The 18295-nt window shown below is 51.9% G+C and overlaps 1 protein-coding gene across 1 annotated transcript in view; it reads right to left on the bottom strand.

Annotated features, from left to right (window-relative positions):
- The window catches only part of PCSK1 (proprotein convertase subtilisin/kexin type 1), a gene marked incomplete at its 5' end in the record, with an annotated part of 34560 nt that extends 18795 nt beyond the window's left edge, over positions 1–15765 (bottom strand). The window contains 6 exons of the mRNA XM_084277942.1: positions 4426–4514; positions 7356–7432; positions 7905–8051; positions 10619–10729; positions 14148–14252; positions 15583–15765. Coding sequence (XP_084134068.1) covers positions 4426–4514; positions 7356–7432; positions 7905–8051; positions 10619–10729; positions 14148–14252; positions 15583–15765 — 712 coding nt within the window. The remainder of the gene's footprint in view (positions 1–4425; positions 4515–7355; positions 7433–7904; positions 8052–10618; positions 10730–14147; positions 14253–15582) is intronic.
- Between the last annotated feature and the right edge of the window lie 2530 nt (positions 15766–18295).

Here is an 18295-nt window from a genome sequence, read left to right as displayed (position 1 = left end):
AAATTACACAGCTCTTACCAACGCTGCTCTTATCTTTAGAAGAGTTCCAAGAGTTTTTGGTTCAAAGACGTAGATCTCTGTGTTCTGAATCGCTTTGTGCTGGCAGTCACTGAGGGCTTGCTGTCTCTGTGACGCTATTTCACCAGCTCTTCCACCTCCACCACAGAAAAATTCTGCTGGCTTTTTAATACCATGATCAATCCAGAGAGGCTAGAGGTACCCAGACATTAATGTTTCATTCAGCAACGGCACGATCCCATGTTCTTCAGAGCCAGCCTGATCTCGGTGGCACTTAAAATCCAGCGGTGCCTCATCTGCACTGGATCTCCTACCCTGTGCATCCTGGGCTCTGCAGCAGGATGGCTACCCCTGTCCAGTGCCAGAGGAGGAGAGGAGCAGCACAAGCCTGGCACACTTCCCGCAGCGGCGTGGCTCTCCCAGCAACAGCAGCAGCCTGAGAGCCACCGCAGCCGGGATCCAGCCTGTGCTCTCAAGCAATAAAAACGTCTGGGTTGTCTTGAACTTGGCAAGTTCCTACCACAGCAGCTGCGCCGTTGCTGGCAGTTGGTGAATTACGAGTGCTCGTTTTCTAGCATCTTCCACAAAACGGGGTGGGTTGCTGGGTTTTTGGTGGTTTTTTTTTTCCCCAAAGCAAAACGTGGTGGTTGTATTAAAAAGCAAAAAAAAAAAAAATAAAGAATAAGAAAAGGGGGGAAAAAATAACCCCACCCCAACCTTGCCCTCACAGCTCAGTGCCTTGTTCTTTTTTTTACACTGTTAAGCAGGGAAAAGAAACCTGACTGCCAGCGGAGTTCTTTTCCCAAGTGGCTGGGCTCTAGGACTGGCAATGCCTCCGACATACAGCCAGGCTTTATTATTTCATATTAATTAGCGGAGAAAACAGACAAAGGCGTTAATCCGCCCCACTCCACTGCCACTGACAAAGTTGGGAACAGGATCAGGGTACATATCCTGTGCCTCAGGTATCAAGAACACCGGGACAGGCTTGTATCTGTCACGTTTCCCATCCCTGTTTTTCAGCTCCCTGGGAATGGTGAGGTTGTTGCGCAGCGGCGCGCTGTGAGCAAAGACCTGCCTGCGTGGCAGCGGCTGCAGGCTCCGGGTGTGAGCTTGCAACACATAATGAGATGCTGGGAATGCAGAGGGTGGTGGGCAGACATTTCCCACAGGAGAAGACAAAGCCAACTCTGCGGGTAAATGATACAGTGGGGAAGGAAACAAGACATCACCGGCGACTGGCTGGTGAAAACGGTTCAAGGGGAAAGAAAAATAATTAAAAAAACCCACTGTCTTGGGGTTTGTTTTTTTTTTTGCCATCTCCAAAAATCCTGCACGTTTAAGTCAACTCAGGGATGTGATGACTGCAGTGGCATTTCCCTAAGCAGACTCCAATTAGGTCCCCTGGCAGAAACTCCTTCCTATTCTTGCACGTGCCCGTCCCCACCGCCAGTCCCACAGAATCAAAGGGCAAAGCCCAAGGCAGTTTCAGACACATCCATGTCTCTGCCCAGCAGAGGGTTATTTTTAGCATCACATCGCTGTGCGGGAACTCTCAGCCCAGTCCTCTGCAAAATGGAGCTTCTTCATCATTTGATTTCCATGGCAGCACCAGGGAAATATCCCAGCTCAGTGCTACAGGCAGGTACCTGTCAATATGCACTCACCCTGCTTCACGCCACAGGTGATGGATACAGGTGCATCCCTCATTGCTGTGCAGAACATGAGGTGAACAATAAAGGACACTGAGAGGTGTCACTCCAGCAGCTGGCGTTAACAAGCTGCTTCTTCCCTCTCTCCACACAGAAGAGCCCATGGGGCTCACAGCCACTGAGCACCAAAGAGACTAAGCATGGTTCCAGACCGCGGCTAGGCGCCGGTGGGAGTCCTGAGGACACCATGCATTACCAAAGTCAGTATATTTGTGGCAAACAGGGGAAAAAAAAAAAGGAATGGAACCTTTTGTTTTACCCCTCAAGGCACAGCTAAGCCAGCAAAGCTCGGAGAACAAGGTATTCCACGTGCCAGGAGTTTCCTTCCCTACAGCTGTTATCTCTGGCTGTCAGGGAGGAGGCATCGGCTGTGGACCACTGGAACTATCCAGTATAGCAACTGCTACAAGCAAACAGCCACATAAAGAAGCCATCCTGAACTAATGTCAAACTGAAGCGTGTAATGCATCATTTCATGGATTTAGCAACAAAAAAGGAGAAAAAAACAGCTGTGAAGAAAGGAATCCTGCACAGCCCAGAACATCCAAGAGATCATTCCGATGTTCAGCCACTCCAGATGTATCTGAACCTTTTGCAGGCTTCTCCTGTCACCCACTGCTCTGTGAACATACCTTCCAGGGATGGGGCCCAGTACAAGAGAGATGTGGGGCTGGTGGAGAGGGGTCAGAGGAGCCATGGAGATGCTCAGAGGGCTGGAGCAGCTCCCCTAGGGAGAGAGGCTGAGGGAGCTGGGCTGGGTCAGCCTGGAGAAGAGAAGGCTGTGGGGGGACCTCACTGCAGCCTCCCCGTCCCTGAAGGGACCCCAGGAACAGGAGGGGAATGGGCTTGTTAAAGGGCAGAGACTGGCAGGACAAGGGGGCTGGAGTGAAGCTGGAGGAGGGAAGGGGGAGAGGAGAGACTGGGGGGAAGTTCTGTGCAGAGAGAGTGGTGAGGGGCTGGAAGGGGCTGCCCAGAGAGGGGGTGGGTGCCCCGTCCCTGGGGGTGTTCAAGGCCAGGTTGGCTGGGGCCCTGGGCAACCCTGTGTAGCTCCAGGCCTGGAGGTTGGTGTCCCTGCCTGTGGCAGGGTGTTGGAGCTCTGGGACCCTTGGGGTCTTTTCCAACCCAGTCCAGTCTATGATTTTGTGATTCTATGGAATCCCAGCATCACCAGGTTGGAAGAGCCCTTTAAGCCCATGGAGTCCAACCATCCCTGTCCTGTGCTAAACCAGATCCCTGAGCACCTCATCTCCCCTCTGTTAAACACACACAGGGGTGGGGACTCAGCCCCTCCCTGGGCAGCCTGTGCCAGGCCCTAACAACTCTGCCTGGGAAGAACTTTTCCCTCACATCTTAGGGATAGAGATCCCTAAGGTTACAGGGATAGGGATCCCTAAGTTTTATCTTCATCAGGCTGGTCATACGTAACAGCTTCCACTTTCCTTCAGCTCTTCCATTCTTTCTTCTCCCCTCCCAGGTGTCAGCAGCTTTCTGGGCAACTTGGATTGTTGGGATGCTTTTTCCACCTGTTATTTTCCCTTTTCTAGACGAACCACCCTGTGCAGATCTGCAGTCGGTGTTTGCAAACGAACACACAGCGTATGCAAACAACTGGGTAAGCATCTTCCCTGTCGATGCAGGCGCCTTAAAACACGGTCACAGCGGGAGCTGAGGCATCTCTGCAGCTCCACCCGCTCTGCCCTGCTTGGAAAATTCGGCGTCTCCGTCTTCTGAGTGAGATATTTTGTTTAAACAGAGCGTGACAGCATAATGCACCGTGGCAGAGGCAGGCTGCGGAGCTGACACCTGTGACAGCTCGGCGGGGTTAAATGGGAGCTCGCAAACACAAGACCCAAAGGGTGGGGAATGGGTGTCAATTGCCACTCATTGTCCCTTTGTTTAGAAGGAAAAAAGGGAGTAATGGAAAAACCAGGATTGAAGAAGCATCTTCCTTTCAGCTAAATAACCATTTGCAACTGATACTTCGATCGTCACCATTTTATAAACCTCTAATGGATTAAAGCTTGCAGTCAGGGCTTGAATAAAAGATGGCAATATTGATTGACAGGCAAGCAAGACTCTACTTATTTTCAAAATTAACTTAGGATGATAGCACAGAAGTAAGCTGCTGAAACGTCAGCCACAGCCCTGTGAGCATCCTGACTGACGTGACCTTTCAGATGTAATTGTGTGGATGGAAAGCATAGGCTGCAGGCATGGGTGGGTATAAATCTGTGCATTCTTACTTCCACTCTGCCCAGCCCTTCTCGTCCCCCATGCCACCACCCTCCAGGATAACCCATTATAAGAAGTGAGCCCATCATTCCTTAAAAAATACAGTCCTATCTCTGGGTAAAATACAGGTTGCTGCTATTCTTATCACCACCACCACCACCATCATCATCAACACAATCACCACCTGCAGTGTTGCTGCTGTTGTTATATATTCTACCCACCTTCAACTGATAAGCACGTCCCAGAAAGTATGCTGACATCCAAGAAATGCTGTCAGACAGACATAACGCTCTGCACTATGGCCAGACAGGACTGTGTAGCCTAACACAGCAAGATCAGTGTTTTCTGAGAAGGACCAGTTGTTCTTATGCCAGACTGATGGTAGCTGAACAACACTCAGCACTTCAGAGCACCCGCCTGGTTTCCTTTCATATTAGACACCTCATTAAGTTAATTTCCTTACCTCCAACTTTGGAATTGTAGGCCACTCCAACTCCACATTTCCTGTTGTTGGCTTGCATGGCAATCTCTCCTGCACACCGTGTCCCGTGCCTGAAGAAACAGGTAAGGATAAAAAAACACCTCATAGCACCTTTCCTTACTGTGCACAAAGACTCATCAGTGACCTCCCTGATGTGGGGGGGGTCTGTGGGGCTGGAATCTCTCCAGAGAAGGAGACTCCACACCCCCTGGGCAGCCTGTCCCAGGGCTCCCTCACCCTCACCGCCAAGAAGTTCTTCCCCACATTGAGGGGAACTCCCTGTGCTCCAACTTGAGCCCATCGCCCCTTGTCCTGTCCCCACAGACACTGAGCAGAGGCTGCCCATGGCCCCTGGGTCCCACCCTTCAGCTCTTGATCCCCATTGATCAGATCCCCTCTCAGGCTTCTCCTCTGCAGGCTGAACAGCCCCAGCTCCCTCAGCCTTTCCTCCCAGGGGAGATGCTCCAGGCCCTTCATCCCCTTCGCAGCCTCCTCTGGACTCTCTCCAGGAGATCCCTGGCTGGTTGATCCCAGGGAGCCCAGCACTGGACACAACACTCCAGGTGGGCCCTGAGCAGGGCAGAGCAGAGGGGGAGGATCCCCTCCTGTCACCTGCTGCCCACACTCCTCTTGATGCAGTGTTTTAGCACAGTGCAAAAGTAGTGTCAAATTCTGGGGGTAAGATGCCGATAAAACTTCTTCAGACAGAAGCACGATACAGGTCTCTGAATCACACATTTAGAGACTCCTTTAACGACTGCATTTGTTGGGGTTGCAGGCAGCAGGCAGTCTTTGAAGTATCCTCACCATTGCCAAGTTTTTCTTGTAGCCAACTGTTTCCCAAGGAGGTGGTTCTTATCCCACAGCACAGAAAGCCTCCATGTGAGCGCGGTTGTAAAAGAGGTATATTACTTAACAACCTGCAGACTGTTATTCAATGAAGTGCCTGAATGCTTCTGGGCTGAATTCCATTTACTTATTAATAAAGATTGGAGGCAATACAGGTAGATTTAAGAGATAATGTCATCGGAACAAGAGGATAATGGCTGCTTGCTCTTAAATAACGCTGTAACAGAGCAGAAATGTCATTTTTCAGATGCCTTATTGATGGGACATTTATCCTTTGATTGATTGGCATTTTTCCCCATAGACTGATTTACGTTGTGGATGCTACTGTATATGGTCTGACAGGCAACAGGGATCCTTACCATCCTTTTACTGATTAGCAGCACCCTAATCAGTTTAAGAAATGTACATCTTCTGTGTACCAGCCCTTAAAAACACCCACAATCTTCCCTTTCTGATGGACAAAATCCCTTCCTGAACCACCGTGGATATGCCTAGGTGTGACAGATTCACCAAGATGTTCCACAGAGTATCAAGAGGTAGCCCTAGAGAGAGCATCAGAGAAATTCCTCCCTCCTTGCACGACCCACAAGGGCACTAAGTGAAGCAACTGGCTGTCCTGTGCTCAGGCCTTTCAAAACTTCCTGGGCTGTTCTTTTGAGGATGTTTAGGCCAAATCTGACCTGAATGAGCTTTCTTCTTGCCTCAGAAGAGGCAGGAAGAGTGTCATGAGAGCGAGTGTAGCCTCCTCTGGGGTCTGACTGTCATAACCCACATGAGGGGTCAGAGTGTGACTGCACAACGAGAAGGGACTCTGTGGGTTCAGGAGGCACTGCCAGAAGTGGAGAACAGTGGCCTCAGCTACAAAAGCTGGCTTGAAGGGATGGGTTTCTTAGCAGCTTTCTCTCAGACTGTCTCCTCCAGAGCCCTTCACAGGACACTCTGGCCAGGACAGAGTTAATTTCTTCCTAGCAGGGGATGGAACACTGTGTTTGAGAGTCAGGGTGGGAGCAGTGCTGATGACACGGGGATGTTTCTAGTTGTTGCCAAGCAATCAAGGACTTTTCAGTTGTTCCTATTTCCCTGCTAATGAGAAGGGAGGGGACACAGCCAGGACAGGTGACCTGAACTGGCCAAAGGGGGATATTCCATGCCAATTACATGATGCTCAGCATAAAGGGGGGCTGGTGGGGGGAGGAGCAGGCAGTTCTGGGACATACAGGTTTGGGGATGGTTTGTTTTCGGGATGGCTCTGAGCTGCACGGTTTGGTGAGGCACTGCACTGTGTCTCACCAGTCTCCTGTATTTTGCTATAAAGTCCTGTTCTTGTTATTATCTCAAGCTCTCTGCTATCCCAGTAAACTCTCCTTATCCCAACCCAAGGCGTTTTGGTTCCTTGGGTTTTCTTCTCCCCCTCTTTCCCCCACTCCCCCCATCAAAGAACAAGCAGCTGCGCTGTGCTCAGCTCTTGGATGGGGTGAAACCACAACAGACACATCTAACTGTCCCAGGGCAAAGCAGAGAACTGAGGTCAAAATCTGCTTAGGGAGGTGCCACTCTAAAAGCACACACAGTGGCACGAACAGATTGCTCCCCTCAGGTTATGGAAACATATCAGTGCCTTGCACACAGAGAGACAGGGAGAAATCCCAGACATGATGGGGAGACTACAGCTATGAAGCTCTTCACCTGGGAATTCAGTGTCCTTAGTTTCCAGTGCACATGCCAAATCCTGCACATCCTTGTGTGAACTTAAACTCAGGAGTTTCCCCTTTTTCACTGCATGACAGACCAAGCAGTGGCAGAGCCTGCCCAGGGAGGCTGTGGAGTCTCCATCCCTGGGGATAGTCAGATGCGGTCCTGGGCAACCCGCCTCCAGCTCTCCCTGGTTGCCCTGGCCTGGTCAGGGCTCCCTTCCCACCTCAACCCCTCTGTGATATTGTTATGCAAATGTTTCCTTTCATTATATAACTGCCCCGGGGGGGGGGGGACACACATCCAGAGTCCTAACACACACGTGAATAATCTGCTCTTTTGTTCTCTTTGGTAACCGGGAGGCTACTCACTTGTTTTCATTTGTTGGGTCATATCTAGGAAAGGGATCGTGATCGTTGTCGTTGAAATCATAACTTGCCTTGGGATCCTGCATTTAAAAAAAAAAAACCCAAAACAAACAGAAACCCAGAATTAATTCAGACAGCTAGAAAATTAACTTTAAAATGCACAGCAAAATGGATTCTGGGGCTATTTATTTATTTGGTGTGCTTCGTGATGACAGAAATCAAGCTGGTAGCATTTGATGGACATTAACAATTCCATAAATTTTTTAAGGAGCTTTAATAATTCAGCATTAAACTACTGTATACAGACATGCCCCAGAACTAAGCAAAAAAAAAAACCAAAACCCAACCCAACCAGACCCTGCCATCATTGCTAAGTAACGCTCAGCTTCCTGTGACACAGACCAGGTTCCAAATTATGCCCAAGGCAAATACTTCAGTCTCTGTGCTGTAGGAGCTGACTTGCAGAACAGAGAGCGACCTGGAGATGAGTGTCTGCATATCAAATTTACAACTGATTCATTTACTCCATAGCATTCTAATGCCCAAACTTACGTAGTTGGCGTAGATGTCAGTGTGATTCCACTCCAGGCCATCATCCAGGACTGTGATGACAACTCCCTTGCCTGTAATCCCTTTTTGCCACACAGGAATAACATGGAGATCCAGTTTGGGCAGGGATGGAGTTATTCTTGTGTCTTGCTGGAGGACAGAAAGGATTAAAATACACCAGCGTTCTTATCCATTTATAGCACATGGACCCAAAGTCATATTTCAAAGGAGCTCTAAATCATCCCAGCCTGAACTTGTACCTTTTTCCTCAAATTTTGCAAAGATAAAACAAAAACTGGTTTCCTCGGGTACTTGTAGCACTGAGAGATTAACCCCTTTACCTGGAGGGCCCTGAAGACCCCTTATGAACAAAGAGCATCTTGTATTTAATGGAGGTGGGCAGCAGAAACCAGGGGATAGTAGGGATGCACGGATGAACCTTGGAAGTCTGAGTAAATAATCAGACCTGCTCATGTTTGTTCTTCCCAAGGATGAGAAGCCAAGACAGTGCCCCACAGTGCAGTGAGCTGCCGCTTTCTCCTTTGACATTCAAGTTAGCCAGAGCAAAATAATTAATGGATAAAGCAATTAAGGTAGTCGTTTGGTTAGGAACAACTGTGCTGAATCACAACTTTCTGTTTACTACCCTCATTACTGTTCCTGTGGTAAATCAACTGGAAGCATGAATCATCTACAGCCTTTTCTTCCACAGTGAGTTCTTTGAAGACGAGCTCCTAAATGGGTCATTTCTCCTCTCTAATATTAAATGTGCAGCGCATACATCTTATTTAGGAAACTTGCTTGCAACCCCCATAAAAACACTGGTGTAAAAAAAAAAGCATTTTATTTCTGTTTCTCCGTGCATAATCGCATTAGTTGATCGCAGGTTTTTCATTTCTTTGCTGCCAAATGAACATCACATACAGAACAAGGCTTAGAAAAAGGAAATTTTTATGGGAATGAGCTTTCTTTCATTTTATGCTCTCTCTCCTGACTTGTTTCTGTTCAGGGAATTATTTGAAGTTTCAAGATTTGTTCTCCAGAATCCCTCAAATAATAATTTTTCCTGTTGATGTGTGAAGGTACACCCAACAGAGAAAAAAAACTGTTGCCATCAAATCATAATAATCAGGTAATAATAAGTTACTTAATACAAGCCAGGGAACATATTTGGAAGGAAATATCTAGCACACATATCCATTTAAACAGGAAAAAAAATTCAACAATTTGCTGCAAACCCTTGCTGCAAACAAGGGGAAGCATCATGTTTCTGTTTATCATGTGGGAAAACTAGAGGGAAAATTTCATGCCTCCTACTGGAAACAGGCAAAGAAGGAAACAGATACTCAGCTTCAAAGAAAAGTCAAATTCTTAAAGATATCCAATTTTTTACATTGAAAAGACATCTGCAGGAATCTGGAAACACGTTACGCTATGTGGCTTATAATTTATTTTCCCCAGCTCTGGGGAACGGTTATACAAACAGTCTGCTCTCCCTAAAATGAACTGGAGAAAGGTATTTCACAGAATCACAGCATCACCAGGTTGGAAAAGCCCCTTAAGCTCATGGAGTCCAACCGTCCCTGTCCTGTGCTAAACCAGATCCCTGAGCACCTCATCTCTCCCCTGTTAAACACCCCCAGGGCTGGGGACTCAGCCCCTCCCTGGGCAGCCTGGGCCAGGCCCTGACAGCTCTGCCAGGGAAGAACTTTTCCCTCCCAGCTGAGCTGACCCTGCCCTGGGGCAGCTTGAGCCCAGTGCCCCTTGTCCCATCTCCTGGCCCCTGGCTGCAGAGACCATCGCCCACCTCTCTGCACCCTCCTGGCAGGGCAGGGGAGGTGGGGAGAAGGTCTCCCCTCAGCCTCCTCTTCTCCAGGCTCAACACCCCCAGCTCCCTCAGCCGCTCCTCAGAGGATTTGCCCTCCAGCCCCTTCCCCAGCCTGGTTGCCCTTCTCTGCACTCGCTCCAGGCCCTCCATGTCCTTCTGGCAGTGAGGGGCCCAGCACTGGGCCCAGCGCTCCAGCTGCGGCCTCCCCAGTGCTGAGTTTCCATCCCCCCCAGGCCCACGCTTGTGCTTGACTCTTCTTCTCAGTTTGTTACACCCTCCTTTAATCCCATCCCTACCCCTGTGAAAGCAGTGACACCCGGACTGCAGGTACAGCTAGATGCTTGAAAGAAACCACATCAAGCACAAGAGATCAACTGCACTTCTGAGCTGCCACAGACAAAGAGAAACTACAGAGTGCAGGACGTTCCCTTTCCGTGGCCTGGAACACGCAAGCTGCAGGGAACCCTCTCTCCTTCAACCCTAGTCCAAGGGGCTGGGGGCAGTCGCCACAGGCGTGTGCTTTTGTTTTCATCTCTGCATGACCACAGTTCTGTAAGGAAACACATGGCCAGCCTCAGAGGCGACACAGGCTTTTTAGTATGCCAGGTGGAAGTATTTCAGGCACCTCAAAGGTAGCTTCTAGCTGTGGCACCACTTTCTAATGCCAGTCCCCATCCTAAGCAGCCGTCTGAATTTGGCTTTGCACAAAGGAAACAGAAGGTTGCCTGGGAGGGTTATCCTAGAGAACTCTCATTTTTGTGTTGTGTGCTAATGAGAGGGACTCCTCATTAACTCCCTTTGGGACAATGACTCTGATAGCTCAGGGCAGCTGATAGCACAACCAAAATTCAACACCCCCCCCCAGTTACATGAGGAAACCCGCTCTCACCAGATACCACTGCTGGTTCCACATAGGATCGTTGAAGAGATTCTCTGCCGAGTCTCTCACGGTGGCACGCTTGGTTCGCTTCTTTTCATACTGCTGCTCTGCCCACGACACCTACAACGATTTGCACAAGCATGACAAGCAAGCCTCTGTAAGTCAGAGCGTTCCCAGCCTAGGGAGGGTTAGGGGTTCCCTCACACAGGGGGATTTTTGATGCCTAAAGCGGAACGAGTCATTTTTGATGCAGAGAGGAGGATCACTGGTACTGCAGTCTGGGGAAGAGGGCTCGGTGAAATCACAACGCTACAGAATCTACTCAGAGGAGATCGTTATGTACAAGTTAACAGTCAAACTGTGAGTGCCATGCGATGCAGGCTTTGACACCGAATGTGTGGTTTGGTTAGAAGGTTATCTAAGCAGCGGTGGTTACCGAAACAAGCAAACCCACAGCCTGCTTCTTTCTCCTACTTACATTTTAATCCTCATCTATTTCCCTCAGGAGCTAAAAGGAAAGGAGAAAGATTATCTCTGGCTTTAGTCTAGCAATCATAATGATGCTGTTACTCATAGCCCAGCTGGACCTTCAAATCTCCTTCCCAGTAGTGTTTTGAAATGTCATCAATTAGTAAGCTATGAATATTGGACTAACTTCATCACTGGCATAATTCCACTTAAGGCGACTGAAAGCCAGAATGCTTCAGCATGTTTTATTTAAGCATGGATACAACGAGCTGCGTGGCATTTGTGCACGGGCACAGCCATCTCTTAAGTCACTAAGGCTGCATTTTAAAAGCTTGAACACACCACTGAACCCAGTTCAATCCGAATCCTTATTTGCTGTCTCTGTCTGTACTGTGTGCTGCTTTCAGAAGCAGGAATAAAACTGTTCTTCATTGCCAGCACCTGGACAGTCACTCAGACTGAGCTGGTGTGTTTCATCTCAGTTTCCCAGCCAGCAAAGCAAACCCCAGCTCTGTACCCTGCCACGCTCCTGCTACAAGCCTCAAGCAGAGGGTGCCTTGGACACAACCTCCCCATGCAAACGCCTGAACAGATTTCGTTGTTTTTCTCTACTGGGATCTGATGGTCCTTACATCCATCGCCATATACGAAATGATAACAAGGGTGACTCAGAAATTACAGTAATAAAAAAGTGCTGATTTGATTAAAATACGACTTCCTAGTGAGAGCCTAATGAAAATTCACCACAAGAACATACACCCTGAAGAACGGCAGCTACACCAGGCAGGCACAAACGCTGGAAGCTCTCCTCTACGATTTCCTGCGCTACGTGTTTGGTGCCAACCCCCCCTACAAACCACAGTTAGTCACAGAAGATGAATATACTCATGGAAGTGTTTTAAACCACCCTATTGAGACCCAGAGTCACACATACTCATGCACAGCTCCCCTCCCTGCCCGCAGCAAAGTGCGGCCTCCTCATCACCCAGCAGTAATTAACAAGGGACAACTTCCACCCTCGCTATTTATTATTTCAGTGTGGACAAGCTGCATGGAGGGGAATGAGCTGAAACCACCGAGCACGTCTGTCAGACAAACAAGCCAGATGCCTGTCACTCGGTGGCTGGGTGACAGGCCACCCACCCACGGCAAAGGCTGAAGGCCCCGTGCCAGCTCCCCAGTTGCTGACACACAGAACGCAGCAAGAGCTCTTCAGATGCAGGCCTCCTGCAAGAAAGCAGGTTCAGAAACCAGCACAAAGGCTGGAGGAATTTAGGGAACCCAACAATCACACCCCTGCGGTACATCCCTGGCCTTTATCTGGGTTTACAACAAGCACCAGGACATCTATAGGCAGCTGAGAAATATTCAGGTCAGAGCCCAGTGTTGTCCCGGCTTTCACACTTAACACACCGTGAAATTCATGAAGGCTTTACACAAAGAGAAGCAGGGGGTTCCCTTCTCTCTCCCTCTGTAAAGATCGGATTTAAATCTTTCTAAATAGGCTGCTGCTGCACAAGAGGAGCTCTTGGGAGCAAAGGTCCATGTCTAACTGCACAGCATCGCATGATCGCTTTGTGTTTATATACTTACATAATGACATAATTACATCCCATTCACTCACCCAGTCAATTTGCATACTAGATGGTAAATAAAAGGGAAATTGGAGTAAAATTAGCAAATCACCTGCAGGACTTGGAAGCTGTGCTTTTGGATCTAAGTGTGTAAGTCTACATCAACACGTGTGACACGAGTGTTCCCATTCTGGCTACAGCATCAGAATTGGGGATATTAAAAAATGGTCACGCTCCCCTGTTGCAAGTGATGAATTTGATGGAGTTCAGTCCAAAAAAGGAAGGAACTGCAACCAAGACCAGTCCCAAACATTTTACTATGGTGGTGTTGAACCATACAGGTACGGGTATGAATTAGAGCACTAAGTCATGGCTGTGGTTTTGAACATCCCTGTTTTAGAATGATATCACCTGGAAGAAGCCAACATTCACAAGGAGACAGATCTGAGTGTGCAGTTTTGAAGCAGAACAGGCAAAACAAATGCCCCACGTCTCACCCCCTCCTTTAATTCTTCTGCCTGTGCCCAGAATACTTGCTCCTAGGTGACAGCTCCACCGAAAACCTCCAGATAACCAGTTACTTCTTCTCAGAGGAGTAACTCCTCACCCGTTAAATTGCTGGTTTTCACAACTAGGTTACTTTGTGCCTTGGACTGCTTGTATTTTTCCAGCGCTCGCTGCAGCCGTGCTGATTTGAAATTCAAATTTCATTGTTCTGAATTTTGCCAGAAATTGGTTTGTTTGGTTGTTGTGTTTTTTTTTTTAAGAGGGGCTGACAGAATTCAGGTCTGCTCCTTAAATTCCCTGACCCTTCTCTACCCCCCCCCCCCCATTTTCTCAGTGTGTTTACAGGCATGCCTCTCTCATGAATAAAGCTGAATAAACAGGGAGCCTGCTTCATCAGTGCCCTGCACCTCAGATCCCTGGCTCTCCAGTGTGCCCGCTCCCCAGTTGCTGCAGGATCCCAGTGTACCCAAAGACTGCCACCAGACAGCGTGTGATGGATCCTTTGAGAAGGGTTGGGGTTTTTTTTTTAGCACAGAAGACAATCCAGCATCACCTCAGCCTTTCACCCTCCTCCCCCCGCTTATTCATTTTTAAATATTCATTCCCTTTAAATCAAACCTAACTCCCACATTAATTGCACAGATGTGGCCTGACTGGACCAACTGCACCTCTGGTTCTTTGAACTGAGCCCTGTGTATCCTCAGTCGTATTTTCATCAGCGACAGCGCTGGCATCTGAAATCCCAAGCCTCTGCAACGCTGCCTATCTTAAGTCTTAATTTGGAAAGCGCTTGCAAAAAATATGGTGTGAGAAGGTCAGATCCTGCCTGCTAATGACAGAATAATAAAGTATTATTCAGCACGGGTATGGATGGCTGGATATATTAGACTTGCAAAGCAAGGAGAGCCTGCCTGTGACCTCATTAGGAAGCTGGCAATGAGGAGGCAGAATAAACAGAGAGCATGAAAAAGCACCGATGCAACACTCACCCGCTCATCATCGGAAAGTCTTTTAGTGATGTGAATGGCACTCCTCCGAGACCGCCTGGGGTGGCTTTTGTGCCTGAACAGGTAGTGGTTTTTGAGCGATCCGATCTGTAAGACAGAGGCGTGCTTGAACTACGGAGAGGTATTTCCCCACAAGCATCAACAGTCACCGCCTGGTTCTGCTCAAACGATGGGAGGGGAAGAGCAACAAACGACCCTTGGGGTATTTTAACCCGAACGGAGGAACGCTCCTCAAAGAGGCGCAGCCAGAAGAACCCTGGGGAGGAAGTAAGCCAGGGAAGCAGCGGTATCCCTACTACAGTGTGCAGCCCTGTTGCACCCCGTAGTAGTGACCAGCACACACTTGATGGCCGGCAAAGGATGGGCTGTACGTGCAGCCACACGCAAGTTCCACCTGCTCTGGACACTCACTGCAGCTTTGGAGGAGCGACTTGGTGGGGGGGGGGGGGGGGGGGGGGGCGGGTTGCACCGGCATCCCCTGGGCTGGAGCTGGCACCGGGGCAGCAGCTGGACCCCTCCCCAAACGCTGGCTGCACCCCATCGGCTTTAAACACCCCTCTTCCCAAAGCAGGGTGGGGAGTGGGGGGGGACACAGGTTGAGCGGAAGGCTGACAGCTCCAACCGTACTCAGGGCAGTGGAATCACACCCGGCTTTGAGCCTGGGGAACGTGACGGTGCCCGGGGCATGGGGGCCGGTGTGTGAACCCAGGCAGGGGCCGCCCGCATCACCGGACCCACCCGCGGCGAGGGCTGCGGGGCGGCTGGGAGGAGCGGGGTCCCCCGGCGCTGCCAGACGCGCCGCCTGGCACAGGACCCCTCGTCTGGAGGTGGGACGAGGCTGTTACCTAAAGGCGGTTACTCATCCCTGACAACGCTGACGTCACGGCATCCCAAAAAAAGCGCCGGGAGGGCCTGCTGGAGAGAAGCCCCGCGATGGTGATGGAGCCTCGGGGGCGGGGTGGCGGCGGGCCAGGTCGGGGGCGGTGCGGGGCCGGAGCCAGGGCTGCCCGCGCTCTCCTGCCGCCCGCTCCCCTCGGGCAGAGCCGCAGCGCCCTGTCCGCTCCCCTCCGGCTGAGCGGGGTGCCCTGCCCGGCCTTCCCCGCTCCCCTCCGTCCCAGCCGTCCCCGGCCGGGCGTCACGGCCGCGGGGCTCCCTGCCAGGTGTGGACCCGACCCGGGGGGTGTCGGAGGGACAGGGCGCTTCAAACTCCCCGGAGCCCCGCGGGGTAGCGGTCTGGGGGGCTGTGGAGGGGGGCGCCGGCCACAAGTTTCTGGGCAGCCCAGAGGAGGGGATGGAGGGATGCAGGGAGGGATGGAGGGATGCAAGGAAAGCAGACCCGGCGCGGGGCATCTCGCCCGCGCTTCTCTGCCCGCCGGTCCGTGTGTGTGTGTCCCCCACACCCCTCTCCCGGCCGTACCTGCCCCACGAGGTCGTAGTCCAGCTCCTCCGCGATGGCTTTGGCGGCGTCGGGTCCGGCCGGGATCTCCGCCGCCCACTCGTTGAGGAACTGGCGCTCGGCGCTGCCGCCGCGGGCCAGGCAGCAGGCGGCCAGCAGCAGCGCCAGGGCCGCGCTCCGGCCGGCCCAGAGCCGACCGTCCATGGCCGCGGGGCTCCGGCAGCGGCGGCGAGGCGGCGGGCTGCGGCGGGGCGCCGCGTTGCTAGGCGAGCGCAAGGGGAGCGGGCGGGGAGGCGGCCCGGCGCGGGTCCCTGCCTTGCCTTGCCCTGCCTTGCCTTGCCTTGCTTTGCCTTGCCCTGCCTTGCCTTGCCTTGCCTTGCCTTGCCTTGCCTTGCCCTGCCTTGCCTTGCCCTGCCTTGCCTGCCGGCGCGGCTGCCCGGGGCTGCGCGGCGCCCAGACCCTCCGGAGCCGGAATGGAAATGAGTGTTTACACGTCAAAACGACGACAGCCATCCTGACGTCAAGTGTACCTGGCCCCCGAACCGGGGGGGGGGGGGGGGGGGGGGCGGGGGGGGCGATTGGGGGTGGGAGGTGTGTGTGGGGGGTGGTAATTCCCCGGGGGAGGGGGCGCGGAAACGAGCGGGAGGGGCGCGGGGCGGGGGGAGCAGCTCGGCTGGCACCGGGCGGCACCCGCGGGACGGGGGCGGCCGGTACCCGGCGGCGGCAACTTGGCGGACTTATCGCCCCCCCACCCCAATCCCCCATCCCCCTCCGGACTCCCCCCCCCCCCAGCACACACCCCCCCTTGGGGCGATGGAGGCGGAGGGGGTGAGGGGGAGCGGGGGGTCTCGGTGCCCGCGGGCGGGGGCAGAGAGCGCACGGCTGCGCGGGGCTCGGCTTTGTGCTGCGCTGCGATCGGCGCCCTTGTTACAGACGCTCGCAGGGATTCACCCCCCAGCCGAAGGTGAGGCAGCACCCCGGACCTCGCCCTGTCCCCCCACAGACCCCTCGGAGGCGGGGGAGGGATGGGGAGATTGAGGGGGGGTGGGGGGGTGGTGTTATCCCCGGCCCCGCGCTGGCGCTGGAAGGGAGGGAGGAGGGAGGGAGGGGAGCATCCCTCGCATCCCAGCCGCGGTGCGAGGGGAGGGCTGGCCGAGCCAAACGGGTTGTTTTTCAATTAAATTAAAACCCCGGGACCTCGTGCGCCGTGGTGCATCCTCAACGCGCCCCGTCGCCGGCAGTTCCAAGCCGCCGTGGGTATGCTGCATCCATCGGCACCGCGGCTGGGTCCCATTATGTAACAAGCATCTTCCTCCCCAAGTGCGGTGCCGACTCGTTGTAAATTAATTTTAAATTATCTCTTTTTTTTTTTTTTTTCTTCCCCTTTCCCCTCCCTCCTTTAACCCTCACCCGGCGGGCCACACGTTGCATTTTCCCCAGCAAATGCTGCAGTTTGTTAAGTACTCGTTTACCTCCCTATTTTCATTTCGCAGCTGCATTTCCCGGGCTCCTTCTGTTTTATTTACTACCGGATTCATTGTCTCTCTGTGTCAGAAAACGCCTCTAAAAATTGCCTAGCGTTTCCTAAATCCCCTGAACGTTTTGGCAGCTTCGGTTTGCAGGTAAAAAGTCTGTTTCATCGCCCCATTCCTCCAGCTTTTAAACTGGAAAAGTCAGTAAGTTGCTTTTAAGTGTGAGAACTGCGATTTAATACTCGTTTCCTCACTCGGTTCACTGCAGAGTGACAGGTCCACCAGCCCTACTCTTTGGTTGGCTACTAAAACAGGGCACTAATGGAAAATATAAATACAGGACAGTGAGGAGAGGGGAAATACTGTGAAAGGACAGTGTTTTGTTATCCAGAATCTCAGCCTCAGGCATCCTGGAGTAGGGATGGGCACGGTGCTGAGAGCCTGTAGGGATGGGGGGATACTGAAGCAACGAGCCCTGAGCCCTGGTGGTGTCAAGGAGCCCCAAATACCAGGAATCTGAATGGATCAAGGGAGGGGGGAAGGCAATGAGGAAGTAGTAAGTGTAGCAGGAACACCGATAGGGTATCGATACACACTGATATCGGATCGAACACCAGTAAAACGTCAGCACAGCCCCATCACCTGCCCTCCCCGCAGCCTGGGATAGTGGCAGGGTGCAGTTTGTCAGAGTCAAGCCAGCGAGGAGGACATGTGTTCTCTGTTTGCTTTGATTTACGGTGCTCGCAGCATGACTTTCTCAGGATTCACTGCCAAAAACGTTATTTTCTTCACTTCCCTGGACAGATGCCTTGGAGATCCCTCTCTCCCCTTTTTAGCTACGTGGATCTGAGGCTTTCTGTACATGTGGCTGTCTCACTGGGCGATTTCTGGGTCCACACGGGCTTTTCCTGTGTCACCTATCTACTCAAGGCACAGAGGGCTTCTTACCCTTCTCTCCTCATCACCAAGACTGCAGCTTGGCTTGAGATTCACATTTTGCAGTAAGCAGCCCTGCAGAAGCGTTACCTGCACACAGAAAGGAAACGGGAGCCCTGTGTACCTGCAACAGCTGTTTGTATTTCCAGGTCTTGTGCAGTGGTTGGAACATCTGCACCCCAAAGACTGTTCTGGAAAACCTCTGCACTCTTTTCATCGAATCATAGAGTGCAGTGGAAGAACCCCAGGGTGGTGGGGTGAGCAGGGCCCTCAGACTCCCCAGTGACCCCACGAGAGGCATCCCCCTCAGTCCCAAGGTGCCCCAA

The sequence above is a fragment of the Gallinula chloropus genome, assembly GCF_964237585.1.
Source record: "Gallinula chloropus genome assembly, chromosome: Z".
Lineage (NCBI taxonomy): Eukaryota > Metazoa > Chordata > Aves > Gruiformes > Rallidae > Gallinula > Gallinula chloropus.
The sequence above is the reverse complement of the archived record's forward strand: the minus strand, read 5'-3'. Positions and strand labels throughout refer to the sequence as shown.